General features: G+C 36.8%; 2 protein-coding genes across 9 annotated transcripts in view; one reads left to right on the forward strand and one right to left on the reverse strand.

Annotated features, from left to right (window-relative positions):
• Positions 1-1,099, reverse strand: part of tgfbr3 (transforming growth factor, beta receptor III) — a 71,550-nt gene extending 70,451 nt beyond the window's left edge. Inside the window, exon 1 of the mRNA XM_030132958.1 lies at positions 916-1,099. The gene's annotated coding sequence lies outside the window, so the exon portion shown is untranslated. The remainder of the gene's footprint in view (positions 1-915) is intronic.
• Positions 1,100-9,940: 8,841 nt separating this feature from the next.
• Positions 9,941-25,890, forward strand: brdt (bromodomain, testis-specific). Of its 8 annotated transcripts, XM_030132237.1 has the most exons (20): positions 9,941-10,317; positions 12,088-12,357; positions 12,510-12,647; positions 12,788-12,926; positions 13,361-13,482; positions 13,675-14,025; positions 14,342-14,470; positions 15,576-15,773; positions 15,872-16,032; positions 16,130-16,407; positions 16,499-16,606; positions 16,700-16,846; positions 18,372-18,418; positions 18,520-18,673; positions 19,004-19,074; positions 20,118-20,181; positions 20,259-20,365; positions 20,905-21,098; positions 24,088-24,316; positions 24,409-25,890. In XM_030132237.1, exons 2-20 carry the CDS (start codon positions 12,166-12,168, stop codon positions 24,472-24,474), a joined length of 2,895 nt encoding a protein of 964 aa, XP_029988097.1. In that variant the 5' UTR covers positions 9,941-10,317; positions 12,088-12,165; the 3' UTR covers positions 24,475-25,890. The 8 variants fall into 8 exon arrangements, 7 of the variants coding, with proteins under 7 accessions (XP_029988097.1, XP_029988103.1, XP_029988100.1 ...); XM_030132240.1 differs by lacking the exon at positions 9,941-10,317 and having other exon boundaries at positions 11,893-12,357; positions 15,642-15,773; XM_030132239.1 differs by lacking the exon at positions 9,941-10,317 and having other exon boundaries at positions 11,894-12,357; positions 19,040-19,074.
• The last annotated feature ends 1,772 nt before the right edge of the window (positions 25,891-27,662 follow it).

Genomic DNA, 27,662 nt, shown 5'->3' on the forward strand with positions numbered 1-27,662 from the left:
CTTAAAGGGCAACAGTGTACATTATTTGGTTATGTCTGTGACCACTAACAGAAAGAGTCATTCCTTATCCTTACACTTCAAGTATTCATTAGTAATAATTTTCTTAGTAACAATTTATGTGACTTATTGGTTAAACATCTATGTGTAGGATATGTATAACACCTCATCTCCTCATCAGATCAAGTGATGTGTTGACAAAAAAAAGTAACATATACTAGCATGTGCAACCAGCAGGCAATATTAAACCTTGATCAACAACAGTTTGTGTCTGAGTTTAGTGGAAAGGCATAAAACTGTTGCTGTTTATAACAAGAGAGAATCTAAACTCTGATAGTTCAATCTGTCGCAAAACAATAACAATCAAATAAAGATTTAAAAGTGCAAAAAGATGCACTTCTGACAGAACATCCAGTTCGATAACTGCATAAAAACAACATTAGGATTGTTTTCTTGAAGTTGCCTTTAGTTTTACTGTCAGTCACGTTTCATCCCACAGTTGCAACTACTGAGGCTGTTCTCTGTGAAGGAACCACCTCTGTGTATACTATTAGTCAAAGTGTGTTTACCTGTCATTTTTTTGCTTCCTGTTTTCGTATTAACCCGTATTAAAAGCGATGGGAATGTGGACTTAAACGTGTGTAGCTAAAGTGTCAGTTAGCTAGCTTAACCAACTGTTGCTTCAGGAGAGAAAAGACGGAGCTGCATGTCAACGCATTCAACAGACAGATGTTCAGCTGTGGATTTATGGGCGGTTAAGTTAACACAGCATGCCCAAGGAAAGATTATCGTTACAGTTTTCAAGGACATTGAAGTGCAATGACATGCCCTTTGACAAAAAACCCTAACGGCTAAAAACAAGCTGAGCGCGAGGTGTAGTTCTTTAGTCCGTTAGCTGCTGAAAATGAGCGGACGTACCATGAAGAGTCTCCAGAAAATGCCCAAGTCAACTTAGTAGAAGTTGCCGATGCGGATATCAAATTCCTTTCTGTCTTCTTCTGGGTATTCACTCTATTTCCCTGTTTGGAAAGAGCAGTTGGGGTGTTGTTTTACCAAAAAGTGTACAGACAGTCCCTCTTGCTGAAAGTTGTAAGTGTTTGATATCTGCCGTTTGACTAAGTGGTTCATCTGTGGGCGGGGCTTGTGGAAGGAGGCTGAGCTGAGCGTGTGATGGGCTGACGGAGAGACACCATCAATCACCCCTCTAAGACATTCTGTGCAGATGGGTGTCCAGCCTTCACAACCCTAAACCTGAAAATCAAAAGTAGGGCAGCACACCAGTCTATCTATATTATACACAAATATCTGGAGAAGTCGCTGGTAACAATGATGAGCTCCATAACAAAGTAGTGCTTAGTAAATTACAACAATTTAACCCCTTTCTGCTCATATTTCTTTACTAGTGATGGGACTTTTGGTTCTTTTATATTATTATTATCATTATTATTATTATTATTATTATTATTATTATTATTATTATTATTATTATCATTCCACCATGTCTCAAATCTATTTCTATATTTCTCTTTTGTAATGTTCATCCCATTCTTGTTCTGTAAATTTGCTTTGTGCCAATAAAAAAATAAAAAAAAAAAAAGGAACTTTTGGCTCTTTGAAGGGAGCCACTCACTAAAAAGAACCATTCAAAAGACTGGCTCTTTTATGTTTTTTGCATTATTTTGAAACACCAATGTTTTAATGACTAAATAGGCTGCATGTGATGATTGACATTACATTTTAAAGGTGTTTAATTGGTGCGGCAGTAAATATTATCTTACCCTAAAAAAGAATATTAGTTCAAATGTGTGGGCTAAATACATGACATGAGAGGTGACATTAGGCAAATGCTGGAATTTGACCAAAAACATCAAGGTACATTATGTGGACTAGTCTGCAGCCTAAAAATGAAGAAGAAAATAACATATTTTCTTATGAAATAACATTTTATTCTCCTCAAAACAAGAACAATAATTGTGTGTAAACATACGGAAAAAATTGCACAAAACACAACAGTGATTAATCACTGCAGTTACTTAAATACCTGAACTGTAGTGCAATTCTCAGAACGAGAACAGTATGTTGGTAAATTGACAGGCAATCGGACACTCCCTCCTAACAAAAAAATAAATAAATAAAAATGAACGGCTCTTTACAAAGACTTGGTTCCCATCGTTCATTTCAAAGAGCCGTTCAAAAGATTCGATTTGTTCGTGAACGTCACGTCACTATTATTTACAAAATATATTTAAAAATGTTGTGTTGATGCTATCAAGCAGAAGCAGCTTTTTAACAAATTAAGTGGAGATTGTTAAGTTGAACAGAGAACATACAATAACTATAATGTTAATGAGTGACATTAGGCATAATTGGCAGTAAGTATGGTACAAATGCCGCCTACTGGTGTATGAGTGTGTGTGTGTGTGAATGGGTGAATGTGAGGCCTTGTAAAGCGCTTTAGGCACCATGAAGGTGTATAAAATGTGCTATATAAGTGCAGTCCATTTATCATTTACCATTTATAAATATTGTACAGTCCAAGTCAATATAACACAGTATAGCTGAGATCTACTCAGCATATTGCATGTATGTATTTATTTGATAATTATGTGATTATATGTGTCCGAATGTGAATGAAGCAACATGTAGCACAGTTGTCCAAAACAAATTTCCCATATGGGACAATAAAGTTTATCCTGATCCTGATCCTGATTTAATTCTAATATTATATGTGTGTTTGATTTCTGATGTTTTTTCAGTCCTGTCCTGGAACCTCACTGTTTGATCAGTTCCTCCAGTCAACAATCCAACCAAAATAAAAATGATCCAAAAACAGTAGAATGTCCTGAAATGAATAAAACCATCATCAAAACAGGCTGTTGAAATGGATCCATGAACATCAGGGATCATAGAGAACCAGGTAACATACCTGAACAGATAACCTGAACAAATATGAACAACCTGTAATATCTTAAGAAAAATAAGAGCAATTTTAACAATATCATGCCTGTTGCTAAATGTTTTGTGCATTTGTGTCACCTTCCTAAAATAATTGCCTAAGTCAATATTTTACAAAAGTTATGTTTTTAATACTTTAATACTCAATTCCTAGTTAAGTTGTTTTGAGTTTCTTTAAAAACCTAGAGGAAAAAAAGTAATTAGGAAATTATTTTAGGAAAGTGACAATATACATTCACAAATAGTGTTGAGCAGCACCTCATTACAAAAACAATGTAACACTGAGGCAAACTTACATCAATAGTCTACAAGTGGTTAACACTGTCGCTGGATTCAAATATTTCCCAGGCCTTGAATGTGCTGAGGTGAATCAGTTCCCAACCTCAATAAAAACAATTCAAACTTTAGAATGCATTTTGGTGTGCACATGTTTAAGTACCTACTCCTGACATAAAGACTGACAAAGGTGGAAGCATATATTCAGTACTTCAGCCATCATTGTTAGATTGCTGCAGATCACTTAAAATCAGGAAGTCATCCCTATTCATACAGGTGTCAATATCAATATTTAGAACATGTGATTACCTCCCCCTTCCAACAAAAATACAAACTTCGCAGTGGTCCCATTCATTAATCTATTAGATTTCATTGTGTGTAAAATGCAGTGTTGATGTTCGGTCCAGTATTCCTAAAATCATCCCTTAACATGGGTATGTGTGAAAACAAGTTCTGAATATGAACAAAAATTGTTTCTGTGCACATAGAATAGAATAGAATAGAATAGAATAGAATAGAATAGAATAGAATAGAATAGAATAGAATAGAATAGAATAGATATTAGGTCTAAGTTGATCTACAAAGGAATAAATGATTGAAAATTAAATAGATTGCCTGAGAATTTGTCATATTTTACCAAATGTTTGCTTTCATTCACATAGATAAAGACTTTCCCACTATACTAAGATGGGATAGATTAATGCATGAAATTTTGCCAGAATGTGGGCTATAAGGTGTCTATGTTCAACCAAAATCCATGGCCATATCCCTATCTGTGTCTGGTCCTTGATGATGAGGATGTCAGGCCAAATAATCAGTCTAACCCAAACCCTAACCCTAACCCACAAAGGCATCATATTATTATTATTATCATTATTATCATTATTATTAGTAGTAGTAGTAGTACCACCAGTAGTAGTAGAAGTAGTATTAACAGTATTATTATTATTACTACTATTAACATCCCTCTGCTTACACATTATATGAATGTTTGAACCTTTACATATACATTTTCAGTCTCTCCCCAAAAAGTCATCAGGTGTAAGACAGTTGTATATTCTTGATGATGCTTCTCATTGGTCATACTATTTGTGATGTTTCAAGAAACTATTCAGTAAAAATTAACTACATTTAACAATATGCACATTTTAAAACTGATAGTTAGGGATAATTAAGCCTTGTACTGAGAAAAAACAATTCTGATTTTTAGAGCATGAAAGGCATACTTAATTTGGGCATGAACTGCTGATCAAACGGAGGCTGAAAAATGGGTAAAAGATGTGGAAGCTTTCAAACAAACTCAGATCAGAACAAACACCAAAATGGTGCAAGTTTAAAGGGCATCAGATATGTTCAGAATCTGGGTCTTTATTTATGATTTGTGCATGTGAAATATTGCCTTATAATTGAAATGTGTCAGTATGACCTGATCAAGTGGACCTGTAAAATTATATCTTTTATAGTATGTTAACATTTTAAGCATCAAAGTCACAATATACAACAAGCAATGTAACTAAATGAAAAAAACAACAACAACAACAACAACTGCTTGAAGGGTGTCTAAAGGGTCAACAGAGTCCACCATCCCAAATATTTTGATCCTACAGCAATGGCATATTTGCAAATGGAAATTTTAGAAAGCAGTTACGCCTGTTGTTGTGCCAGTTCTTTTACTGCATATCCTGTAAATCATCACATCCCTTGCGGCGCTTTGATCCTCCTGCATCCCACTGAGTAACATTTTTTGAATTAAGAAATAGCAAAGTCTTTTGTCACTTATTCTTTAAACCAACTGGATCAAGTTACCACTTGATCTCAGGGGCTAAAACAGACAGCTAATTATGCAGAGTGCAAATTTTTAAATGTCATCTATAAATGTCTTTGGAGCTGTTAGAGAAACAAATCTGAGCATGTAGACATGCAAACACAATGCATCAACCTTTGAGACTTACTGTACAGTAGCGCTGAAGTAACAGAACCATATAACATGTATTTACAACTTCGAGGTTTAAATGTCTGCATGCTTCTTTACATTCACATTTTTCATTACAGAGAGAAGACATGTTTTTAATTCACAGTCATTCACACAGATAAAATTAAGTTTGCATTTTAATATCAGGGTGTAAAATTATTTCCCAGTTTTTTCAGTTCCAGAAACCCCAAAGTTTTAAACTATATGAGACAGATTTTTGTGTGTATAATCTCCCATGCATCTCTAAATACTACACTGCTTTGCTATGATATCCAACTTCCAGTGAAAGAGAGATGCTCTGTGACTGGGTACAACACAAATGTCAGCTTAGTGATTTAGTGCTAATGAGATGGCACCTGTGACAAGAGGGAAGGAAACTTTTGTTGTGGAAAACACACAAAAATACTGATGTGCTGCTTTTGAGAGTCGACAAGGAAGTGCTCAAAGGGATCAAATTATTTTACATCTCATACATATGCATGTCTCTGTTAAAGTGTTCCACTTTGTTTATTTACACTGTGTTAGGGTTGTGAATACAGCTGAGATGAAGGGGAGAAGAAAGCGTAACAGTGCATCAAAGATACGTGCAATCAGTAGCATCTTCACATTCCATTAATGTAACTCAGCTGTCGGAGCTGGTGTTGACCTAGCTGATTGTCAGGGCTGTCAGGGCCAACAATGCTGTGACAGATATAACATGCTATACTCAATGCAAATGCAGCAGTGTGTTACTGCATTTAATAACAAATTAACTCAGTAGCTGGTTGATTTCTATTACAACACACATTTGCGTTTGCATTTCAACTAACATACACATTATAATCCAATAACCTGGATCACATTTATCAATTTTATATTGTTTTAGCCCATAAAGACCCAGAGCTACATTTATGTCAGTTCCCAAATGAATTTTTCTCTCTATTTAACCATTCTTAAGTAATTTATCACCATTTATGATAATATTACCCCCTGTGTCTTGCATTTTATCAGTGAAAATCCCATATTTTCCTATATTCAATTTACTGATCATGCAGATGTTCATAAAAACTCAGATTACAATTGAGGATTCTTAAATCAAAAACAGAGAAAACTAAAGACAAAGTGACTTTTTCAGTGAAATATATCATTAACTGAACATAAACCAAATGTGTCCATCCACTGTCATTGAGCCAACTCCATGGGTTTTACTGGTGAATCAATGTTATAGAAGATGACAGTGTTTCCACGTTCATTACAGAGTCTCTGAACATCCAAATGGGTCACATCTGATGACCATGAAAAAATGATAAATTGCATTTTACACCAATTGTTTACATGGATTGATAGGATTAGTGGATCAAAAGTCATGAAACATTTTAGATCAGTGGCTGTTTGGGTCTGTATTAGTTAAAGGGACAGCTGTTTTTTCTAATTCTATGCAGTTTGTATGATGTTGATTGAGGCACATATATCTGTCATATTGCTACATTAAATAATTCTGCAATTGTATGGTCCATTCAGTGAAGTAAGTCAGAAATAAATGATGCGGGGCAACAAGTTAGATGAACTGAATAGTATTTCCACAAACACAGAATACACAGAAACAAGTCAGGTATTAAGCATAGAAATACATTTTAAGTCCAGACTCTACAAGGAAAGAAGAGAGCTCATATATAATTAAAGTAGTGAAATTAGATAAAAATGAAATTTAAAAAAAAGTTGCACTGATTTATTATGGAAATTATATAAAGGTGTCAGAGTATAGTTTAGTGGTAGAAGTTGTATCTAGCTTTATTGTACAGTTACAGCTGTAGTTCTTTGGTAAAACTCTTTACTAAAAAATACAGACAACAAAGTGTTCATCATACTTAACATGATCAATACAGAATATTTCAATAGAGTCTATAATACTACGGTTTCAGGCAGAAAGATAAATAAAGCTTAAAGCTGAATTAATTCAAGCACCCATGTTTTACATTGTGCTCAGAAAGTGGGCACAGTGTGTTAGTTCTTAGAGACAGTTTCAGTTTTTCTAAAACTGTTCAGGACCATTTCATTAAATCCAAACCAGAAAGAACTGACAGCTCTGTAGATTTGTAAATCAAGGAGAGGTGGGTGCAGTCACTGTAATGAATGACTGATTACTTGTGGGAGACATAAATCTCAGTGAATTCCTACTTTCTCCTCAGGCACTACCGCTGTAAATTCCAAATATGATATTTAAGGTATGAAAAGACAAAATCACTGGAAAAAACAATAACAAATGTGATTAAATGCAGTGATTTATAAAAGGTGATCAGTCATTTGTAGGAATAAACGTGCTCTCTGTCCACATGATTTGTAGATTCTTGTTGGAACTAACAACTACTACAGTCAGGTGGCAATGATTTGTCTTCATGGATGGAAAAACTCCTTATCACTGTGAGTGTCCCTTTTCCTTTGTACCTTTTCCAGGACAGTCTTGAAGACACTGAAAATGATTGAATTGGACTGAATTGTTCTTTGATCATTTTTTTGGCCACTTCATACTTTCTCAAACACAGAAGAATCACCAAAACAGTAAAACTCGCAGTATAACAATGTCTTCGTCCTTTACAGAGGCTGGCTGCTGGCTCTACATCCTGATTTAGGACAGTTTCTCACATGTTCTGACTATATATTCAAATACCTATATCAGTAGCAGGAAAGATGAGATAATTTTTTATTGATGTATAGCTCTTTTTTTTTTGTAATTTTGGGCTTTACGGTCAAAAAAAACATCTGAATTGTATAAAAATGTCGATTTGACTTTTGACTCATTTAAAACCAAACCACATGTCACTGAACCACTCCAAACATCTTGAGCCATTTCAGACTCCCCATATTTTACTCATAAAAAATCCTCAGAGCTGAAGAGTTGATAACAGATTTCTGTACATCTCCACCACAGCCTATGTCTATTTATGTTTTCCACTAAAAAACACTAGATTTTGCAAAACACATTTTAGTTACTCGTAAAATCATGTATGTAATCTTTATCGCCTCTCTGGGCTGACCCATCAGATATGCGATTTGAAACTCTGAAGAAAATAAATCAAGTAATAAAAATGTGATATACTCACTCTACACTACCACAGCGTTGTGATTTGGTAAACAAAAATATTTGGATTCTGTTGCCCCCTAATGGATGATATAAGATAAGACAAGTCCAACAAAAACAAGATGCTGTGTTCTGTATTTTTAGTACTAAAAGAGTAAGACACATTTGAAAAAAAAATTATTAATGCATATTTATTTATGTAAGACGGAGTAGCACAGTACTGAGATACCTTACACTGTATTGCTCACAATATACAAAACAACCATGTGACAGTAAACACCATCAAATCATTTAAAGAACTAAATGTTAGCCTTGCTGCTTCACTCACTGTTTTCATGAGTATATATTTATTCATTGAAAAACAAATATTCCTTGTTACTCCTCACATTTGAGCCATCAGGGGGCGGAGCCTTTTCCTTTATGACCTCCTCCCTTCTGAATAAGCTTCCTGTTATTGTCAGGGGAACAGACACTACCTTAGTATTTATGTTCACATTCAAAACTCATTTAGGACATCTGAGGGTCTGACTGACTGACTCCTTTCCCTTTCTAAAGTTCCCTGCATTCACTGAACTCAAAATGTACTTAACCTGTAGTGAATAGGTTAAACAATTTACAAAGGAAAATGTATAAGTATTGGAATTGTTAGAGGTTTTGATATACAATCCAAACCAAATTATTCACACAATCCTCAAGAAAAATGTGATGAAATTAAAATAATTGTGCAAAACTGCAAACATTTTAATCACTTTGAGGAAGCTTATCAAGGACATCAACCACAACAGCATTCTTCCAGCTTCCAACAAATCTCTGTTTCTTTTTAAGGATTTCAATAACTACACATTTTTGCCTATAGCTCCACCTTGAGGACATAATGTGTTTATGTTTATGATTCTTATTTATGTCTTAACATACTGCTATGATATTAGACCTGTAAAAAAAAAAAAAAAAAAAAAAAAGTTAATTTATGTTTTTATTAAATAATTTTCCAGTTTTTTTCCTAAAATCTTTTTGTTTTTGTTGTGATACAGACAAGGCCTAACAAACCAAACAAATCATTTCCTAGGGTTGAATCGAAAAATAAATAAATAAATAAATCAGACACTATTTAATGATCTTACCAGAAAATTTTGATTGTAAAATAGTAGCAAGATTAGTAAAGCGAAGAATTATTGATTAGGGCACATGTTGTTATTGCATCCATTATAATATTTCAGTGCTCATTATAATTATGCAAACAGATACATGTTTTGCCCAAATATTTACTTAAAACGCCAATACTGTTTTTTTTTTTTTTTTTTTTTTTTTTCACTATAAAAATAATCAACATTAAAATTGAGCATTTTTTTTAGCCTGTCTTCAGGAAGTGGACTTAAATTGAGTTTAGGTACCATGAGTAAAATACGACAGTCCAAATTGTCTTGTTGTAACTATCGCTGTTGCTGCCAATATCCCTAATAATGGGGTAGCGCCTTGCAGAGACATAAACATAACCGCAGTGACGTATTTAGCTGGCGTAGAATTACTAATATTATTATTTTTAGTTGGCGAGTGGTACCTTATCTGATCGTTGATACCCAAATTTCCGTTTCTGGATCAGTACATGAACTCGTCGCTCCGCCCAGTCACCGGTTCTGCGTTCCAGAGCCATTCACGGACACACAGCCCGTTCCCAGTCAGTTAGCTGTCAGCCTTCTGCACAGGCCAACTACAGACTGGTGTTATTTACAAGGTTTGGGAAATATTGCTACAGACACAGCATCGACTGATAATGTGTCAGGATTCTCCCGTCACCTCGACTTCTCACACTTTTGGGAACATGTTAACAAAAAGTCACTTTAAAGTTTAAATACTATCTAGTTAGCTAAACATTTGCAGGAGATAGGATACACTGGGTTTTACCGAATGCATTTTAGCATTACTACCGGCTTTAACACGTGTATGTAGTGTTTTGACCAATCAATTGTACAGTCTTGGGCAGACGGGGTATAAATTTGAGGCGGTTGTCGTAAAGACTTCTGCCGCCGAAGAGCTGAACAAGGAGTCGGTGAAATCTAAGGTAATACGAGCAGAATAATGGTTCGCTTAGTGAACTCTAGGTTTGCTAAACATAGCTTTTACCCACGGTTGGTGCTAAAGATAAAGTAACCAAGACTCAAACTTTGGCGAAAGCTAGATTTTGTTGGTACAGTGATTTGTAGCATTGACGCAGCAGATGCTAGCAAGACGTTAGCTCGGTAACGACAGGTACATATCGGCATGAAACGGTTCCCCAGAAGAACTGCACAAGACTAAACTTACAGGTCACATTTTATTAGGTTAGTAACGAATGTCATTGTGTACAAATGGGAAAGGGTTTAAAATAACGAACTACTGTTTTACCAAGTGTCCGCTGGAAAGCATGCTAAAATTCTTGCGGCCGAAAATGACTGTTTAAAGCTAGCGTTAAAATAACTGTTTATGAAGGTAACAGGGTTAATATATATTTAACTAACTGTGTAGGGTTCCGCTGCCCCAACTCGTCAAACGTAATTCATAAGTCAAACTTTTTCTTTTACTTATTACACCTTCTTCCCCCAGTGACGTGATTGTTAGCTAGTCCAGTCGCTAAGCTAACTGGTGGGCGTGACGGTGGCTTCACGTGTTGGTTCCAGTGTTGTCAACAGAGACTAGCATGCTGCCATGTTTGTGTCCAGCAGAGGCCACTGTTCCCTTTTGACAATGTCTGTGTAATCTAAGCAACAAATATAAGATCTAATGATCTGCAGAGGTGAGTAATCCCAGGTTCATCAAGTCAAAGTCCTGTCATGTACTGGTTCCAATCTGTTCACTTAACACTGGTGATTCCACCAGTTATCCCATCTACCTGGATGAGGAGTTGTGCTCATCAAAATGGGCTGGTTCAGTGAACAGGTTGGAACCAATACATGGCAGGACTTTGACTTGATGAACCTGGGATTACCCACCTCTGATGATCTGTAATATATATTCATAAAGTATGAAATGAATGTCTTTGTCACTATTGTTAAAAAATAAAGTTAAAAACAAAAAAGGACTGGCAACATTATTTGGGGTGGGTTATAAGTAGAACTAATCAAATGCTAGTAGTGTTACCTACTTTATTGAATATGACAGTGTGCATCATATAGAACCACATCAAGACAAAGGTGTTTGTAAACTTTAGATAGATATTGGAGATTCCCTACTCTAAGTTTTCAAGTGAAATTGTGAAGTATTTTTCATAAAGAGGCTGTAGGTGGCAGCCTTAACTATATTAAGCATGTAACATTTGTACAACATCTGTGACTTGCAGCTACAGCAGAATTTATGGCTGACGTTTTGCTGTGTCTGCTGTGATCTCTTTAATGTGTTATTTGCATTTAGGTGTAAATGATCCACTCATTAAATAAGATGCATTAAGTCTGAATGTTTTAGAATTACAGTTTGAAATGGTTGATATATTTTGATTCAATATGTGAGTTTTAGAAATTACATAAACTTTTGCAAATGAAGTTGTAATCAAAGTGAAATTTCTAGTTTTTGAATAGTTTTAAAGTTCAATCTACAACTCATTGTACTTTTGGATAGTTGAGGTTGTAACATGAATGATGAAAAGTTATAGAAAATTGTATTATTGATTATAAATCAGGAATATAATGTTTCTAACATTAACCGTTAACGTTAGTTTTTTTGGTATATTTTTAGGATTGCCAGGTGTAAACAGAGACAGATGCACTGACTACTTGTTCTACATGCCATTCCACAGTCATGTATATACTTCAGTTTTAGAATCTACTCTTCACTCATCCCCCTTTCTATTTTTCTTTAGGAGACGTGTGATGAACATTAAATTGCAGCCAAGTATATTTCAGATTATTTCCTTATTTAACCTCCTTTGGAAAACACAATGGCTGCTGTGAAAGTGTGTCCCACTGTGAGTAAGAACCCTCCTCCACCAGAGGTCATAAATCCCAAGAAGCCTGGACGTATGACCAATCAGCTCCAGTATCTGGAGAGGGTGGTAGTCAGAACTTTATGGAGGCATCACTTCTCTTGGCCCTTTCGTCAGCCTGTTGATGCAGTAGCTCTTTGTATCCCAGTAAGTAGAAAATTGTCACTGGTTGACCAGCTGTGACATCACTTACTCCGAATGTTGAGATGTAGAATATTTCTTGTTTCAGTCCAGATTGCCACTAAGCTGTGAAGAAAAGACTTGAATACATGTATTTGTGTGCTTCATTTATGTTGTAGGATTATTACACAATTATTGCAAATCCTATGGATTTGGGCACTATTAAGAAGCGTCTCCAGAACAAATACTACTGGAAAGCACTTGAATGTATTCAAGACTTCAACACCATGTTTGCCAACTGCTACATGTATAATCGGGTAAGGGAAAACTTGCAGAAGTTTTGTTAAGCGAAAGAGGAGGTACAACTTCATTCAGTATTGTTTAGCTTTGTCTAAAGTTTTATTTTTTACAGTGCAGAATGTTTTATTTTTTATAATATTTTTTTTTCTGTATATAGCCTGGAGATGATATTGTTATCATGGCACAGACCTTGGAGAAGGTGTTTTTGCAAAAAGTTTCCCAAATGCCAAAAGAGGAGTGTGAGGTTACGGAATATACCGCTAAAGATCAAGTCAAAGGGAAGAATGCCAGTACAGGTATCTGAATATGTTAATCTGTCATATAACTGTGTGAACATAATAATTAAAAAATACATCATTGACTTTGTTATATGGGTTGTTCTGTGCAGACACAACCAGAAGTCAGAACTTCATCTAAGTCCCTGCATTGATTTTCTTGCAAAAAAGGGGGGAAAACAATTGAGAATATTAATTTTAGAAAATGTAAAAATTTTCAGTTTGCATCAAGCTTATATTTATTTCCATGAACACACACTGCAATTTATTCTTTGGACTTCTAGGGTGACTAAAAGGTTATGTGAGATCCCCTGAAGTTCATAAAAAAATTCCTTTTGAATATGTTTCAAGACATAAATTTGGATGTTATGGGTGAGTTAGAGAATGACCCATTTGTAACTGTGCTGTTTCTATTTATCTAAGGTTGTGTCCTGAATTTTGTGCATGTCATACAGGTGCAGTGACCCAGAGATCCCTTGTGTCAGAAGTTGTTCTCAGACAGACAGTGACAGTCATCCCCCCTGATGTGCATCACAATCACCCCTCCGTCCCACTCACCAAACAAGCTGATTCATCAGTAAGCACATTCCTTGTTGGCTAACAGCTGCTGCTTCTTAATGCTTATACTATAATGAAATGTCAATGACTAAAAATGATCAGGTTCACAGATTTGGTTTTGGTTGGTTAGAGATGGAATTTTGTTAGGCTTTTTTTTTTTTTGTCTTGGTTTTTTGAATTGTTTATTGTAACATTTCTCATGTTCATTCAGATTAAAAAAGGTTTAAAGAGAAAATCAGATCCTGCACCGTCCACTATCTCAGTGATGCCAAGTAATGAGGTCGTCAGAGCTGGAGAAGATTCAGCACCCTGTACATTCTTCCTCAGGAGAGGTAGTGGAAGACCCATCAAACCTCCTAAGAAGGATTTGCCATCCTTGGAAGTGAAGAAGGTCAGACTGTCTGAGCAGCTCAGGTGCTCCAACGACATCTTAAAGGAGATGCTGTCCAAGAGGCACTGTGCATATGCATGGCCCTTTTACACCCCCGTCGATGCCATTGCTTTGGGTTTGCATGACTATCATGACATTATCAAGCAGCCCATGGATCTGGGTACTATCAAGGTGAGTCTATAGCAGGGGTGGCCGACTCTGGTCCTGGAGAGCCACAATCCAGCATGTTTTAGATGTTTCCCTCTTCCAGCATGCCTGATGGTCGTTATCAGGCTTCTGCAGAGCTTGATGATAGGCTTATCATTTGAATCAGGTGTGTTGGAAGAGGGATACATCTAAAACATGCAGGATTGTGGCTCTCCAGGACCAGGGTTGGCCACCCCTGGTCTATAGTATCTTTTTTTTTTTTCTTTTTTTTTTTTGGTGAATGTTTACAGCTGCACTATAAGAAGATAATCTGGCCTCACATGCTGTACTGTTTCCTCAGAAAAAAATGGATGCACGAGAGTATGCAAATGCAAAAGAGTTTGCCGCAGATGTCAGACTGATGTTCTCAAACTGTTACAAGTACAATCCACCTTCACATGAAGTAGTCTACATGGCAAGAAAACTGCAGGTATGTGTATGCTCTGTTACAGTCTTGCGCATCTAGATCAGCATTGTCAGACTGATTTCTCAAATGCACATTTGTCTAGAACCTAGCATTTTTGATTTACAGATGCAGACCAAAATGCTTTGAGACACAATTGGATAAACTCATAGCTAGACCCAGCTCCAGTCTTTGTTAGAGCTATTATTCTGGAATACGGGTAAAAGTTGTCTGGATTGTTAGGGTAGTTCTTTAAACCAATCATACTTGTACAATGCTGAGCAGTGTCTTTGCAAAATAATGTCTGGACAGAAGTTGTTTTGGTGTGCGCATGAGGATGTGCATTGTGGTATTAAAATGATTAAATTCCTACAAAATAAACTGCTGCATAAAAATATGTGTGTCTGTCAATATTTGCCGTAGTTAGGTTTGTGGTTGCAGCTGGTAGGGTGATGTTATTTCCCATAACAAGGGGTGACTTTCCAATTGGTAGCACAGACTGGAAGGAAGGAGAATACCATACTTATATCTGGCTGCATTGTGACTGAAATAATCATGCAAGGATAAACCTGGAACCATCTAATGTGAAGGTTTTGTAAAGCTTTACACTTGTCTGAATGATACGAAAAACGGGAGGAGCAGATGCAATCTGAAGTTGTATTAGGTATTTGAAATGCATAAATAAAACATGTATGACATCCGTACATCACTTACTGACACATTATGTGACATTGAGTCAAATTGAAACTTAATTATTATCTTACATGAAAAGTCATCTAAAAGATCATCAGATACAGCAATACACTGAAGCTAAATGACAGCTTTTACACACATTATATTTGACTTGATGGTAGAGATGTGTCATGTTAAATGCTTCCTGCCTCAGCTCTTCTCACCTCAGGTTCTCACCTTGATTTTCTTCACTTGCATCTCTGGTGGGAGGGCTGAGGAGTCAAGATGAGGACCCAAGAAGCTATAACTTAAGAACTGAGAAAGGGGGGGGGGGGTTCCCAGGCTACTGCACATGCAAATAGTAGTATAGCAGAACTAAGGGTGTAATATCTACTGTACTGTACACTACATAGGATTATAAGTACAGTTAATGCTGTGCAAATGTTTATGTTATTAACAGGAAGTTTTTGAGGCCCGATATTTGAAAGTTCCCCTGGAACCAGAAAAATGTTGCCCTCCGTTGCAGCAAGATGACCAAGGACATGGAGACAAAGATACAAGTCCATCAGCATCAGAAAGTTCTGGCAGTGAAAGCTCCTCTGAGCTGGAAAGCGCCAAAGAAGATGTGGCGGTGCAGCTGGCCAATCTGGAGGAGTGGGTTGGTATACACACCGGTACTAATGATAATGGTACCATAAGACAGTATTCACTTCAGTGTTTCTTACTGAAATATCTTATTGATGGCTGGGTTTTCAGCTGAAAGCAATGAGTGATCATTTGAAGAAAATGAAACCAAAGAAGGACAAGTTGAAAAAGGACAGAACATGTAAAGAAAAGAATAATGCCAAACTAAAACTCAAATCCTCAAAGCACAAACCTGTTGTAGAAAACGTGGCCAAAAACAAGAGCACTACTATGTACGTAATACTTTAATCAAATTACTTTACTTCGTACATGGTTAGCACTGTATATTGTGCAACTCATGCTAATGTCAGATGTTTGTATGCATGGCAGCAAACGCAGTATTCCTGGAGTGCCTTTGAAAAGTAAGGATAAGCCTTCATCATTACCCATGACATACCAGGAGAAGAAGCAGTTGAAACTGGACATCGACAAGCTGCCTGGTGACAAACTAGGCAAGTTGGTGAACATCATTCACTCCTGTGAGTCTTATCTACGAGACTCTACTCTAGAAGAGATTGAGGTTGACTTTGAAATACTCAAGCCTTCCACTCTGAGAAACCTGCAGAGGTTTGTGGCAAAATGTCTGAGGAAAAGCAACAAGAAATTTAGTAAGTTTAGCTCTCTCCTGAGCCCCTAAAGATTTACTGTGTGACTAAGACTTTTTATTAGATGGAAGTTTTCATCTCTTCTCTCCTGCAGAAAAGAAGTCTGTAATGCCCACAGCAACTCAGATTTGGAATTTAAAGGATGGTGGGAAATCTCAGGTTGTCAGTAAAGAGCTCTTAAGTAAGAAAAATAATCCAGCTGGTAAGAACTGAATTTAACAGTGAAGTGATCAAAACTAATCTTTCACATATGAGGAATTTGGTGGAGCAAAACAATACTTGTTTTTGTTAACAGCTAAAGTCACAACAGCCCCAGATGCCCCATACATGTCACGCCTCAGTGACAGCAGCAGCAGCAGCAGCTCCAGCTCCTCATCCAGCTCCCGCAGCAGCCGAAGTAGTTGTCATTCTAACACATCTGATAGCAGTGACTGTGAATCAGGTTAGCTGCTTTCCTCTGTGCTCTGCTCTCTTCTTTGTAAAATCTATGGATAAACCCACCAGGGGTTTGTAGTACTTTTCACACTCTATTGTTTCTAGTTGCACGGCAAATATTACAGTGTTTTATATTTCTACACATTCATACAGTGTTTGCTCTTTGTATTTATTTCACCCACATTTTAAGTGTTGAGCACAAACAGGCTCCTCACATCTGTTAAACTGATTTATTCAAAGTGTTTCTTTGATATTTTTATTGGAAGCATCCTTTTTAATGTCATTTCAAATTTTTGAATGTTGAAATTAGTTCTCACTTAATAGGAAACTAAAAAGCACTTTCTACAGTTCTTTGTGGTTTTTATGCACCTCTGACCACAGCAGATGTATCACCTTGGTGGAAACAGTGATACCGCGGGCACCAAGAAAAAGTATCACTATATCTGAAAAAAATTTTTTAATCTGTGAAGTCATTGTTTAAAAAAAAAATCTAAATGTTACATGGCTTGCTCTTCAAATGAACATTTTAAGAAAATATTTAACACCGAACTGAGTACATTTGGGTTTAGAACTGGTAGAATACTTGAAGATGCAAATAATAATAATAATAATAATAATAATAATAATAATAATAATAATAATTTTATGTTCATCTACACATCTATATGTTTATTCCATTGCTTGCAATAGATTCTCTACTTCTAAATGAAAAATTATAGGACACGCAATTTGTACTTTGTGTATTTCTACCTTCTGCGTCAGAGGTTTGCTCTTGGACCCTGTAACTTCACCCTGAACTGATGTAATGATTTACTGACTCACCTTAAATACCCTTTTTGCGTCACAGTGGCAAGTTGAGATAATAAATCAGTTGAGTCCATTTTCCATGAGTAACACTAGGTTTTCAGTTGCCTCTTGTACACCCGTTCAATGTGTGGAACTGTAAACCCAAGAAAAAACCCAGTTTGCCCAGTTGTGCATAGATACTGTGGTGTCATGACTTGTATTCAGTCAAAAAATGGGAGGGTAATTTTCTGTGAAAACAGCTACTACACATGTATTGTAATATAATATAGTTTTGGCTGGGTTTTTTTTTTATGTCAATGGAGATATCCAAGTACATTTACTGAAGTATATTGCTAGTGGCTTTTTCATGCTGATTTATATGGGATCTCCACTCTAGTGAAATACCTTTTATATTTTTCTCTACTCATCTTTGTTGCTTAAGCATTGTTTTGCTGTTTCAGGTTTAACATAAAACAGCCAATATACAAATGGTACACTGTTGTAGAATTAATCATCCTGACAACATTGACTCAACCGCCTTCATCATTTAAATGCTACTTGCACAAATCATATCATTTTTTTTTTACATTTGCACTGTCATATCAGTCACATTATTGTCTATGTGGTAAAAAAAAAGACAAAACTTCCCAGTACAAAAATATATATTGTCAATATAGTGCTAGTATTAATAAATGCCATAGTCCATCACTTGTCATTATTCTGTTATTCTTGTGCATGTATTTCAGTGCCAAAAACAAAGAAGCAGAAAAGTCAAGACAAAGATAAGAAAATGGTAAATGCAGCCTCTACTTCTTTGATATAATCACAAGCACTTCCATTTAAGACAGCTGTGTTGGGTAGAATAAAATATAAGAATGTAATTTTTTTTTGAAGTTGAAGGTGTCACAGACTGCCAGTAGTAAGCAGATACTGGAGACAAAAGATTCGAGCCAATCCTCGGTCCAGACTTGTTGCTCTCCTGCTGTGCAGTCCTCAGGAGCAGAAACTAGAGGCAAGCCCTGTGACCAGCTGACTCTAGTACCTCCAGGTAACACACCTCTGTATTTCTGTGTTAATGCCTTTCTCATCGCCAGTGGCACCACTTTTTAAATAGTACAATCATGTCCAGTGAACCCTCCCCTATCACCCCAGGCTGTCTGTCCCCCTTTAACTGCCCCCATACTGTCAGTGTCCTTCAGAAACACATGTTCAGGACATGGAAACTGGTTCACTTTCAGCTCTAACAGGGGTGAATGGGAGGGTTAGAACCAGTTAAAGTAATTGCCTCCCGTTGCTTCTGTCATTTTAACTGTTCTCTGTATGTGTAACACATACCGCTTTGCAAATCTAGTCATTTGTCTCATTTACTTTTTGACAGATTTGTCTGCACTTTTATCCCCCATGGTGTCTCCAGGGATTTTACTGGACTGGACTACCACCAAATTTGAGGTACTTTACCTCAAACACTAACACAGACCATTTTAATAGTGTTTACAGTACATTTAGCTTCTAAGTGCCTCTAAATAGATCGGATAGATATCCTCCGTTTTTCACAGCAGAAATTTCCAGGTGTTGCACAGTTACCATATATTGATTTGTAGTACCACAGCTTGGTAATAACATGCTAATAAAGAGGTAATAATGAAATAATACCATTGTAAACTCATGCAGTTTAGAAGCGATTACAAGACAATAGGTTGGTATTAAAATGAATTAGACAGGACAGCTGGCTTTAATTCAGAACCTTTAAAGCTGCATATGACTTTCGTCACCATTTTTTCTTCAAATCTGTAAAACCCGAGTCATAGCCTAAGTATCACGAATCCTTAAGTCTCTCTGTGAACACGCTCCTGAATCTCTTCCCTCATGGTGAAAAATTTCAATGTGTACTAATATACTGTACTGTATTCATAATACTTAGGCTACAACTCGGGTTTTACAGATTTGATGAAACATTGGTGACAAAAGTCATACGCAGCTTTAAAGAATGATACATACATAGAATACAAATACAGTTACACACATACTGTTCAATGATAATGTGGTAAGAGTTGATGGTAAAAAGGAAATAATTAAAACCATTCTGTTAAATATGCAATTACCAAAGTAATGATATTGATGATAGAGTTACAGCAGGTAATGGTAAACTATGAGCAACTATTTTGGTTATTAGTTTGTCTTAAGCAGATAATAGATAACTATGCAACCACGCTTAATGATTACCTCTTTAAAGTCACACTACTACCTCACTATTCCTTTATTATAACCAAGCTGTAATGTAATTTGGCATCTATTTATGGTCCAAGTACAGGTAAAGGCCACTGCACATGTAAACTGTAAAGGCACTGAATTAAAGGTAATTATGTTGCAGATAAGATGTTATGTGTTTTGTCAGACTTAAATGGTCTGTGCACTTAGTTTTAAGGGAGGTTTTCGTGCACTAAAGTTTTTAGCATTGAGGACATAATGGTGTCCAACATCTTGTCTTTCAGCATGGCCCAGTGCTGTCCCCTCTGAGAGACAGCCCACTGCAGCCGGGGGATGAGACCAGGTCCAGTAAGTCCTCGGCCTATCATCTGCATCATTTCATTGAAAATTTAGCACAATGTGGATTTCAGGAATTGTCCTCTTAGATTTCAGATATCCCGAAGATTTTCCTGAGAGTCATGTGTCAACAATGCCTCAGACCGACGCAGCAAATAAATCAGCTGAAGAAGAGAAACGCCAAATTCCAAAAAAGGTCAGCATTGTTTCAATTGACAATTCCCAAAAAAGATGCTTAGAGTTAATTGCACCAATATGGATTAAACAAAGGACCAGAGTCAAGTCATTTTAATTTGATAAGCTGTGTTTTTGTTAAATAGATACTCAATGCTTATAATAGTTTTCTGTATATGAAAGTAACTGCTTGATTTACACCTAAATATATCTTTTCAGGCATCTTTCATTTTCAATAATTAATATCTCTGATTGTTTTCACTTAAAAAAAAAGCTAATTTTGATTCTGTGTAGTATTCATATAGTGATCCACACATTATTAGGTCATGGATAAAACATTTAAATTAGAATTAAAATGACTAAATACTGTATGTCCAGTTGAAAAACCTACATTTTGACTGTTTTTTTTTCCCAAGAGGAATTATTTTATCTGTTGTGATTACTCCTCCTGTGCCATCCAGGCAGACACTCAGCTTTAAAATCCATTATATTTGGTGCAGACCTCTGGTGTTCTGTATGTAAAATAGACTGTAAATTATCATGTCAGTTTGTCTCATTTAGGACTTTGTTCTGAAAAATGCTGAGTCTTGGGCTCGACTAGTGAGACAGTCAGTCACTTCAGCCGCAATCAAGTCATCAAAAGAAAGTTTCCAACAGTTCCGTAAGGCTGCAATAGAGAAGGAAGAACGTGAAAAAGAACTAAAGAAGAAACAAGTGGAAGGAAACAAGGAGAAGGAAACTCTGGAAAAGAGCAGGTACAGAGAAATCAGGTGCAATAGATGCACTGCATATTAGAAAATGTTTTATTTCTGTGATAAAATGGCCACTTCTTGCCAAAAGTGGACACACCTTTTCATTCAATGTTTTTTTTTTTATTTTATTGTTTTTTATATTGTAAATTAATACTGAAGACACCGATACTATCTTGAGGTTGTCCTCAAGGCCAAATCAGACAGGATGGCATGTTGCAGAGGCCTGTAGTAGTCCTACTGGTTAAGTGTGCATGGAATTTTGCATAAATCACCAAGTGTCATCAGCAAAGCTGCCCCACACATCACACCTCAGCCTTAATGCTTCACAGTGGGAACTACACATATAGAAACCACTCGCTCACCTTTTCTGTATCTAAAGTCCATTTCTTTTGTCTCTTGGCCCAAGTAATTCTCTTGTAGTTGTTTTTTGCAGCAGTTCAACCATAACAGCCTGATCATGCAGTCTTTTCTGAGTAGTTGATGTTGAGATGTGTCTGCTCCTTGAACTTATGAAGCATTTATGTGGGCTTTAATCTAATATGTGGTTAATTTTGGGGGTTCTGATGCTGGTAACTCTAAGGAATTTACCTTCTGCAGCAGAGGTAATGCTTGGTCTACCTTTCCTGGTGAGAGCCAGTTTCAACATTGATGGTTTTTGCAAAGATATTGTAAGATACTGTACATTCAAAGTTCTTGAAATTTTTCAGATTCGCTGTCTTAAATAATGATGGACAGTCATTCATCTCAGTCGTTTATCTTTCTTTAGTTGAGTGGTTTTTGCCATAATATGGATTAGAACAACAGTCAAATAGGACTGTACACTGTGTGTACCAGGTCAGAGAATATTAAGAGTGTGCAAATGTGGTTTTGAAGAATCTAAAACATTAATCATTTTGGTTTAACACATTCTTGTATACTAAATAATTCCATATGTTTAATGAAAACAAAGAAAAAACACTGACAAAAGCTGTGTCCAGACTTTTGACTGGTACTGTTTTCATAAAGTGATTCTTACTAGAAACGTATTGTATGCATCTCTGCGGGCATATAAAAATGTCAGTTACCATCCTCAAAAATTATAGTTATCATTTTAGAACCTGTATGGTTTCTGGTCACGTTTACAGCATCCAGCCCTCGCTGATGCTTTGGACATGTTGACGTGTTACTGCTGTCTGTGACCCACTCAGAAGAACTGTGTAGTGCTTCACATGGCATCATCAATGAATCCTCATGTCTCCTTTACTTATCCAAGTAATGTGTACAGTGAGCTTCAGTCTGAATCATGATGGCCTATTGTAAACCAAAATAGATTTTAGGCATTAAATGTCCTAAAAACTGTTTTCCCATGTTGATTGAAATCAGTGGCACATGGCAAAATGTGTTTGCCACTGCATATTAGTGAATATGGGAACATTAGTGAATATGGGAAGAGTCACACTGTAGAAAACATAATGTGCCCGCACTTGAAAAACCCTTGGCCTTCAGTCCATGCCAGGGTTTCCTTATCATTGACTATCTGCTGCCCCTCCTGGATGACAACTACTGGTGCATGCCAAAGTTTTTGCACATCGGGACAGACAGACAGAGGGACAACGAACTGATGACAATTGAGGACTTGCAGCTGACGTCACTGGTCATGTGATTGTTGTTTACACCGCCATATTGGTAGGCACGCTATCTGGATCCAGAAAGTCAGAACTGTTGCTTTATATCGTGTTTTTCTTTGGACTCGTGTTTGCGTGTTTTGTTATTTGCAAGTATGTCTGCTTGTGATAAAGGCACCATAGATGAGTTTCAATGTTTACGAACAACAGTGATGCGCAGGCAACTCGGAGGTAAAAACACGAGTACCAGCTCCAGCCGGCTCACATCAGCCGCGTACACTTCCAGGCTCTCCCCCGGAACTCGTGAACGAGCTGATATGTTAGCTCTAAAACGGTCCATTACTTGTCTCTGTCCAAAAGCCGATCCCATCTTCTCTTTCACGACCGCATAATTTGACTTGACCGTATCGGGAAGGCTGTCCCATAGTAGAAAAGCAGACTTGCACAGACAGGTGGGGGGTATTGTCACCAGCTCCCCACTGAACTCACTGATGTCATCCGCCGTAGCTCCGACTGCCACTTCCAGCTGAGGAAACTCTCGCTGCCATCGCCGGCAAAGGGAGCAGGTAGATCCACAATCACTCTGTCTCTATAGGGTGATAGGCCAGGGGAAGCCCTCCTAGTAGGTTTAAAGGGGTCTTCATTACCGTACCACATGATGACAATTCTTTTTTTCCACGCCGCAAAGCACAACACACACGCAGGCTAACTATACTGAGAAGCTAGGCTAACCACGGTAATAACTATAAACAGCAGTCGGCAGAACAGAACCACCACTGCCACCAATGGAACCGAGCGGTCTTTCTGCCTAACTTATACTCGGTGAAAGCTAAGTAATAAACGACACACAGGAGTTTAGCAGGTCCATCGTTTAACACGCTACAAACTCGGCCTGACTTTCTCCTCCACGACTTAATGTATGCATACGTCACATGAAACTCATCTATTGCAAACAACCACAATACATGTGATTACCATGATCACACTGCTTAAAGCTTTATGTTATTGTAGATCTACACAGGAGAAAGATAAATATCACCAACAATGGGCAATTGTACGATCCAAGGAAAGCTTGCCTACCAATATGGCGCCGTAAACAGAAAACCACATGATCATGTGACGTGTGTGCAAAACCTCAATACCCTGTGGCAAGGGCTAAGGGTATAAACCTAAAGCCCCTGTATAATCTGCCAAAAGTTGTCTATATTCACATGAAGACATCACTTGCTTCTAGCAGTCTTAAATTGTACTCACATCTGGAGAAATTCTTCAGCTCCTCTCTGTGATTTGTTCAAACCTGCAGTGCTAAATGATATTGATATTTCTTTGCATTAATATAAAAGACAGACTTCCAAGTAATATAATATACAAGTGTATTCTCATTCTAGCCTGCCAGGCCCAGGCAAAATGGAAAGAGATCCTCCAGCATCAATTAAAGAAGAACCTGAATCACCAGGGAATGTTTGCACAGAGCCTGCTTTAGATGCTCCCAAAGAAGCTGAAGTGGAAAAGCCAAACTCTCCCAAGGAAACTCCAGGCGTAGGTACACCGTCATCTGTGGACAGGGACAGAGAGATGGCCCGCAAGAAGGAGCAGGAGCGTCGCCGAAGAGAGGCTGTGAGTACCTCTGCTGGGTTTCCTCCGTTCTATTCTTGACCATACGGGTATCCTTATATGGTCTGTTTTTGTGGTTTTATTTTTCTCCACAGATGTCTGGTATTGACATGACTATGCAGCAGGATATCATGACTAATTTTGAGCTCAACCTGGACTGAAGAAAGGAGGGGAAACAATCAGGAACTTAAATAAGTCTCCTGTCCAATACTTTGGTGTGTTGTCTCTGTGAATAACTTTAACTCTCTTCCTAGACACTATATGCATCAAAAGACATCTTGAAAACAGCCTAATGCATATTCTTGGAACTAGAAAATAAATAGTGATAAAGGAAATGTAGTAAAACTGAACATGGATCTTGGCTTTGTCTTGTAACTGTTATTAAATGGGTTAATATTTGCACTGGTTGCACTGTGGAATTTGGGATGATAGGGTGAAAATGACAATGTAATCTTTTCTGCATGTTTGGTGTTCTTTGCACATTTGGATGAAACTTCCTACAGTTGTTTGTGACAAGCTAGTTAATGCGCACACACAAGTCCAATCCAATACTTGATTGTCATATAAAGTGATTTTTTTTGTTTGTTTTTTTTCACTGTTTAGTTCTCATGTTTGTTGTTTTCCTGCTCAGTGAACCATTCTAATAACTGTCACCATGTTCTGGTTAATCCTGACCTGAATGCACACAGCACTTGTTTGAATGTGTTTGTTACTGCCTCATCCTCTGACTTTTTCTTTTTGAGATATTCTTGAACGAAAAAAATGATTCTTTGAATTGAGGCTGAGGTTGTTTTTTGCCAGTATTTCACATGTTTTTCTGTCTTTTTTTTTTTTTTGGTCGGTACTTGAAAATGCCATACTTTACATTGCGTTGGTTTTGTTACGGATTGCACTTTATTTTCATACAGCTCTGGCTGCTCCAAAGTTTTTTTTTTTGGATATTATCAGCGTATCCTGTATGTTAGTTTGTATAGGCTATGTAACTTTTTTTTTTTTTTTTGTAGGTAAAATATTAAAACTATTTTCACTAAGCTATCTGCGTCAGTGTGTGGTGTGATCCATAGCAACCAATCCATAGCAACAGTAGACCAGATGTGTCAAAGTCATTACACACTTGAAGATGTTAGAAATAACACAGAAATTCATATGAAACAGATTCACTTCATTTTCATCTCAACACCGGTACTGTTTTGTATAGAAATGTAGAATTTTACACATGATAACTGTACAGTGTATCAATTCAGTAATGTCTTGTTGAGGACAATGCGTACTTTACTATTCTATATTCATTGCATATTTCACATTTTCCTTTGCTTGTTCTTGGTTTGGGGGATCATGCTTCTCCCTCATTCAGCTTCAAAAGGAAAAGGGGGAGAAAACAGATTACATACTTTCCAGCCAGTGTGTGATACACACTGTCCCACTGACCATGATATGATATCTCCTGTCCATCTCTGTCCTCTCTACTGACTCTCAGTGGCAGCTGAAGCTCAAAGCTTCATATTCACGCTTGGCTTTTTCTGCCCACCTTTTGACCTTTCTTTACTACTTTGAAATAAATCAGATTCAAGGCTTCACTCGGCACATTTTCCTGTAGCCCTCTGTCCTTTCATGAATTATAGCTGCCTTTTAAAACCATGTGTGGTCATATTTCTTTGTGAAAGCTGAATGGCCTTGACAAATGTTATGACAGTTTCCTCTAAAGTAATGTACTATAAAACTTGTGCTAAGTTTTAAATGAATTTCAATGCAACATGCTCTTATCACAAGGAAAGAGCTTTGGAAATAATGTCTGCATAATGCGCTACCACCTCAGCTAATAAAAAAATATAAAAAACTATTTACATTCAATCATAAGTACAACATATTTGGCAACTGTGTGATGAGAGGTGCTCGGACCTAAATATTTCGGATTAATTTCTAATGTTTTATCTGATAACAAATCCAAATACAATGCAGTACCTACTAATGCTAAGATTTCACATGTAGTCAGATACAGGCCATTCATGAGTTTTATTCAATAAATAATTTTATAATGTTTACAACTGGTAAATGTTTTTAGTCTAAAGAATGACTTGAAATGTGTTTTCTTACCCACAGTCTGCATAAATCAAGTAAATTAAAGGTAAGACCAGGGAACTTGTGTTCCAAAATTGGAGTCACTGGTCACCACATCATTAAAACGCCAAATGAGAAAATATCCTTTAAGAGAATGATATTCCTCAAGTTTAGTTAACAGATTTGGGAAATCAATATGATCCATTCAACAAAATAACATTTGGCCATTGTATGTTTCTGTAAAACCCAAAGAAGTTTAATAATGTAATTTGTCATTGATGGATCCCGTTTTTGTGGATTTTCTTTCCTCCTATTAAGGAAAGTCAGCTACTTCTGTATCTGTGAGTCTTGTGAATCTTATTGTATCTTACAGCACATGTAAAAATGATGTGACACTTATTTTTGGCTATGATATGCTGAGAGATGTGTGTCATGAACTGACTCAGAGGACGGACAAACTGTAAAGATCATGAGACTCTTTAAATTAAAAATACATTTATTTAAGAAAATTAAATATGTAATTAAGTTCATTATTAATGTATGAACCTGTACATATGTAGGGGAACAAAAGAAAAATCAAAGTCTAACTGGCAGTGATCCAGGTCTCAGCCATTCTTGTCTGGTAGACCGCTCCCCAGACCCTGACAAACCACTAAACCCACATATGTGCCAGGACTTTCCAACGGCCACATGTCATCCTGATGACTGGGTCGATCAGTGTCAAGATGCTCTGAAGCTGTGCAGGCGGCATGTGGTAGCCAAACACCTCCTTAGTAAAACCTGTTTTAATAACACGTCCTCATGTGCCCCGCCCCCCCCATGGCTCCGCCCATGCTCCATGAGGGTGTGTCATTCTTCTGACAGGATGGCCAGTCTCCTGTGGGGTATCAAATGTATTAACTTACATTACAGATCTTAATAATATAAATAAATAATAACTTCTAAGTTCTGCTGTAATGTGTTGTTTTTTTTTTGATGACGAGTAGCCTATTTATGGACATAATCTGTTAATGAATGTGAGGGATTAGTCTCCTGTGCACTTATTGTGAGCATTATCTTGTGTAAGCTTTGTAACGTTCAAGTACCTGATACTGACACACCTGAGACTGCATTACAGCTCAGTAATACTGCCTACCTGTGTCTATTTGTAGTAATAGCTCCATAATGTGTTAGTTATTGTACAATAATAATAATAATAATAATAATAATAATAATAATAATAATAAAAACAGTGAGATTATTCCAAACTGCACCTGCTGTTTGTTTGTTTGTTTGTTTGTTTGTTGTTGTT

This window comes from Sphaeramia orbicularis, chromosome 4 (assembly GCF_902148855.1).
Source record: "Sphaeramia orbicularis chromosome 4, fSphaOr1.1, whole genome shotgun sequence".
Taxonomy (NCBI): domain Eukaryota; kingdom Metazoa; phylum Chordata; class Actinopteri; order Kurtiformes; family Apogonidae; genus Sphaeramia; species Sphaeramia orbicularis.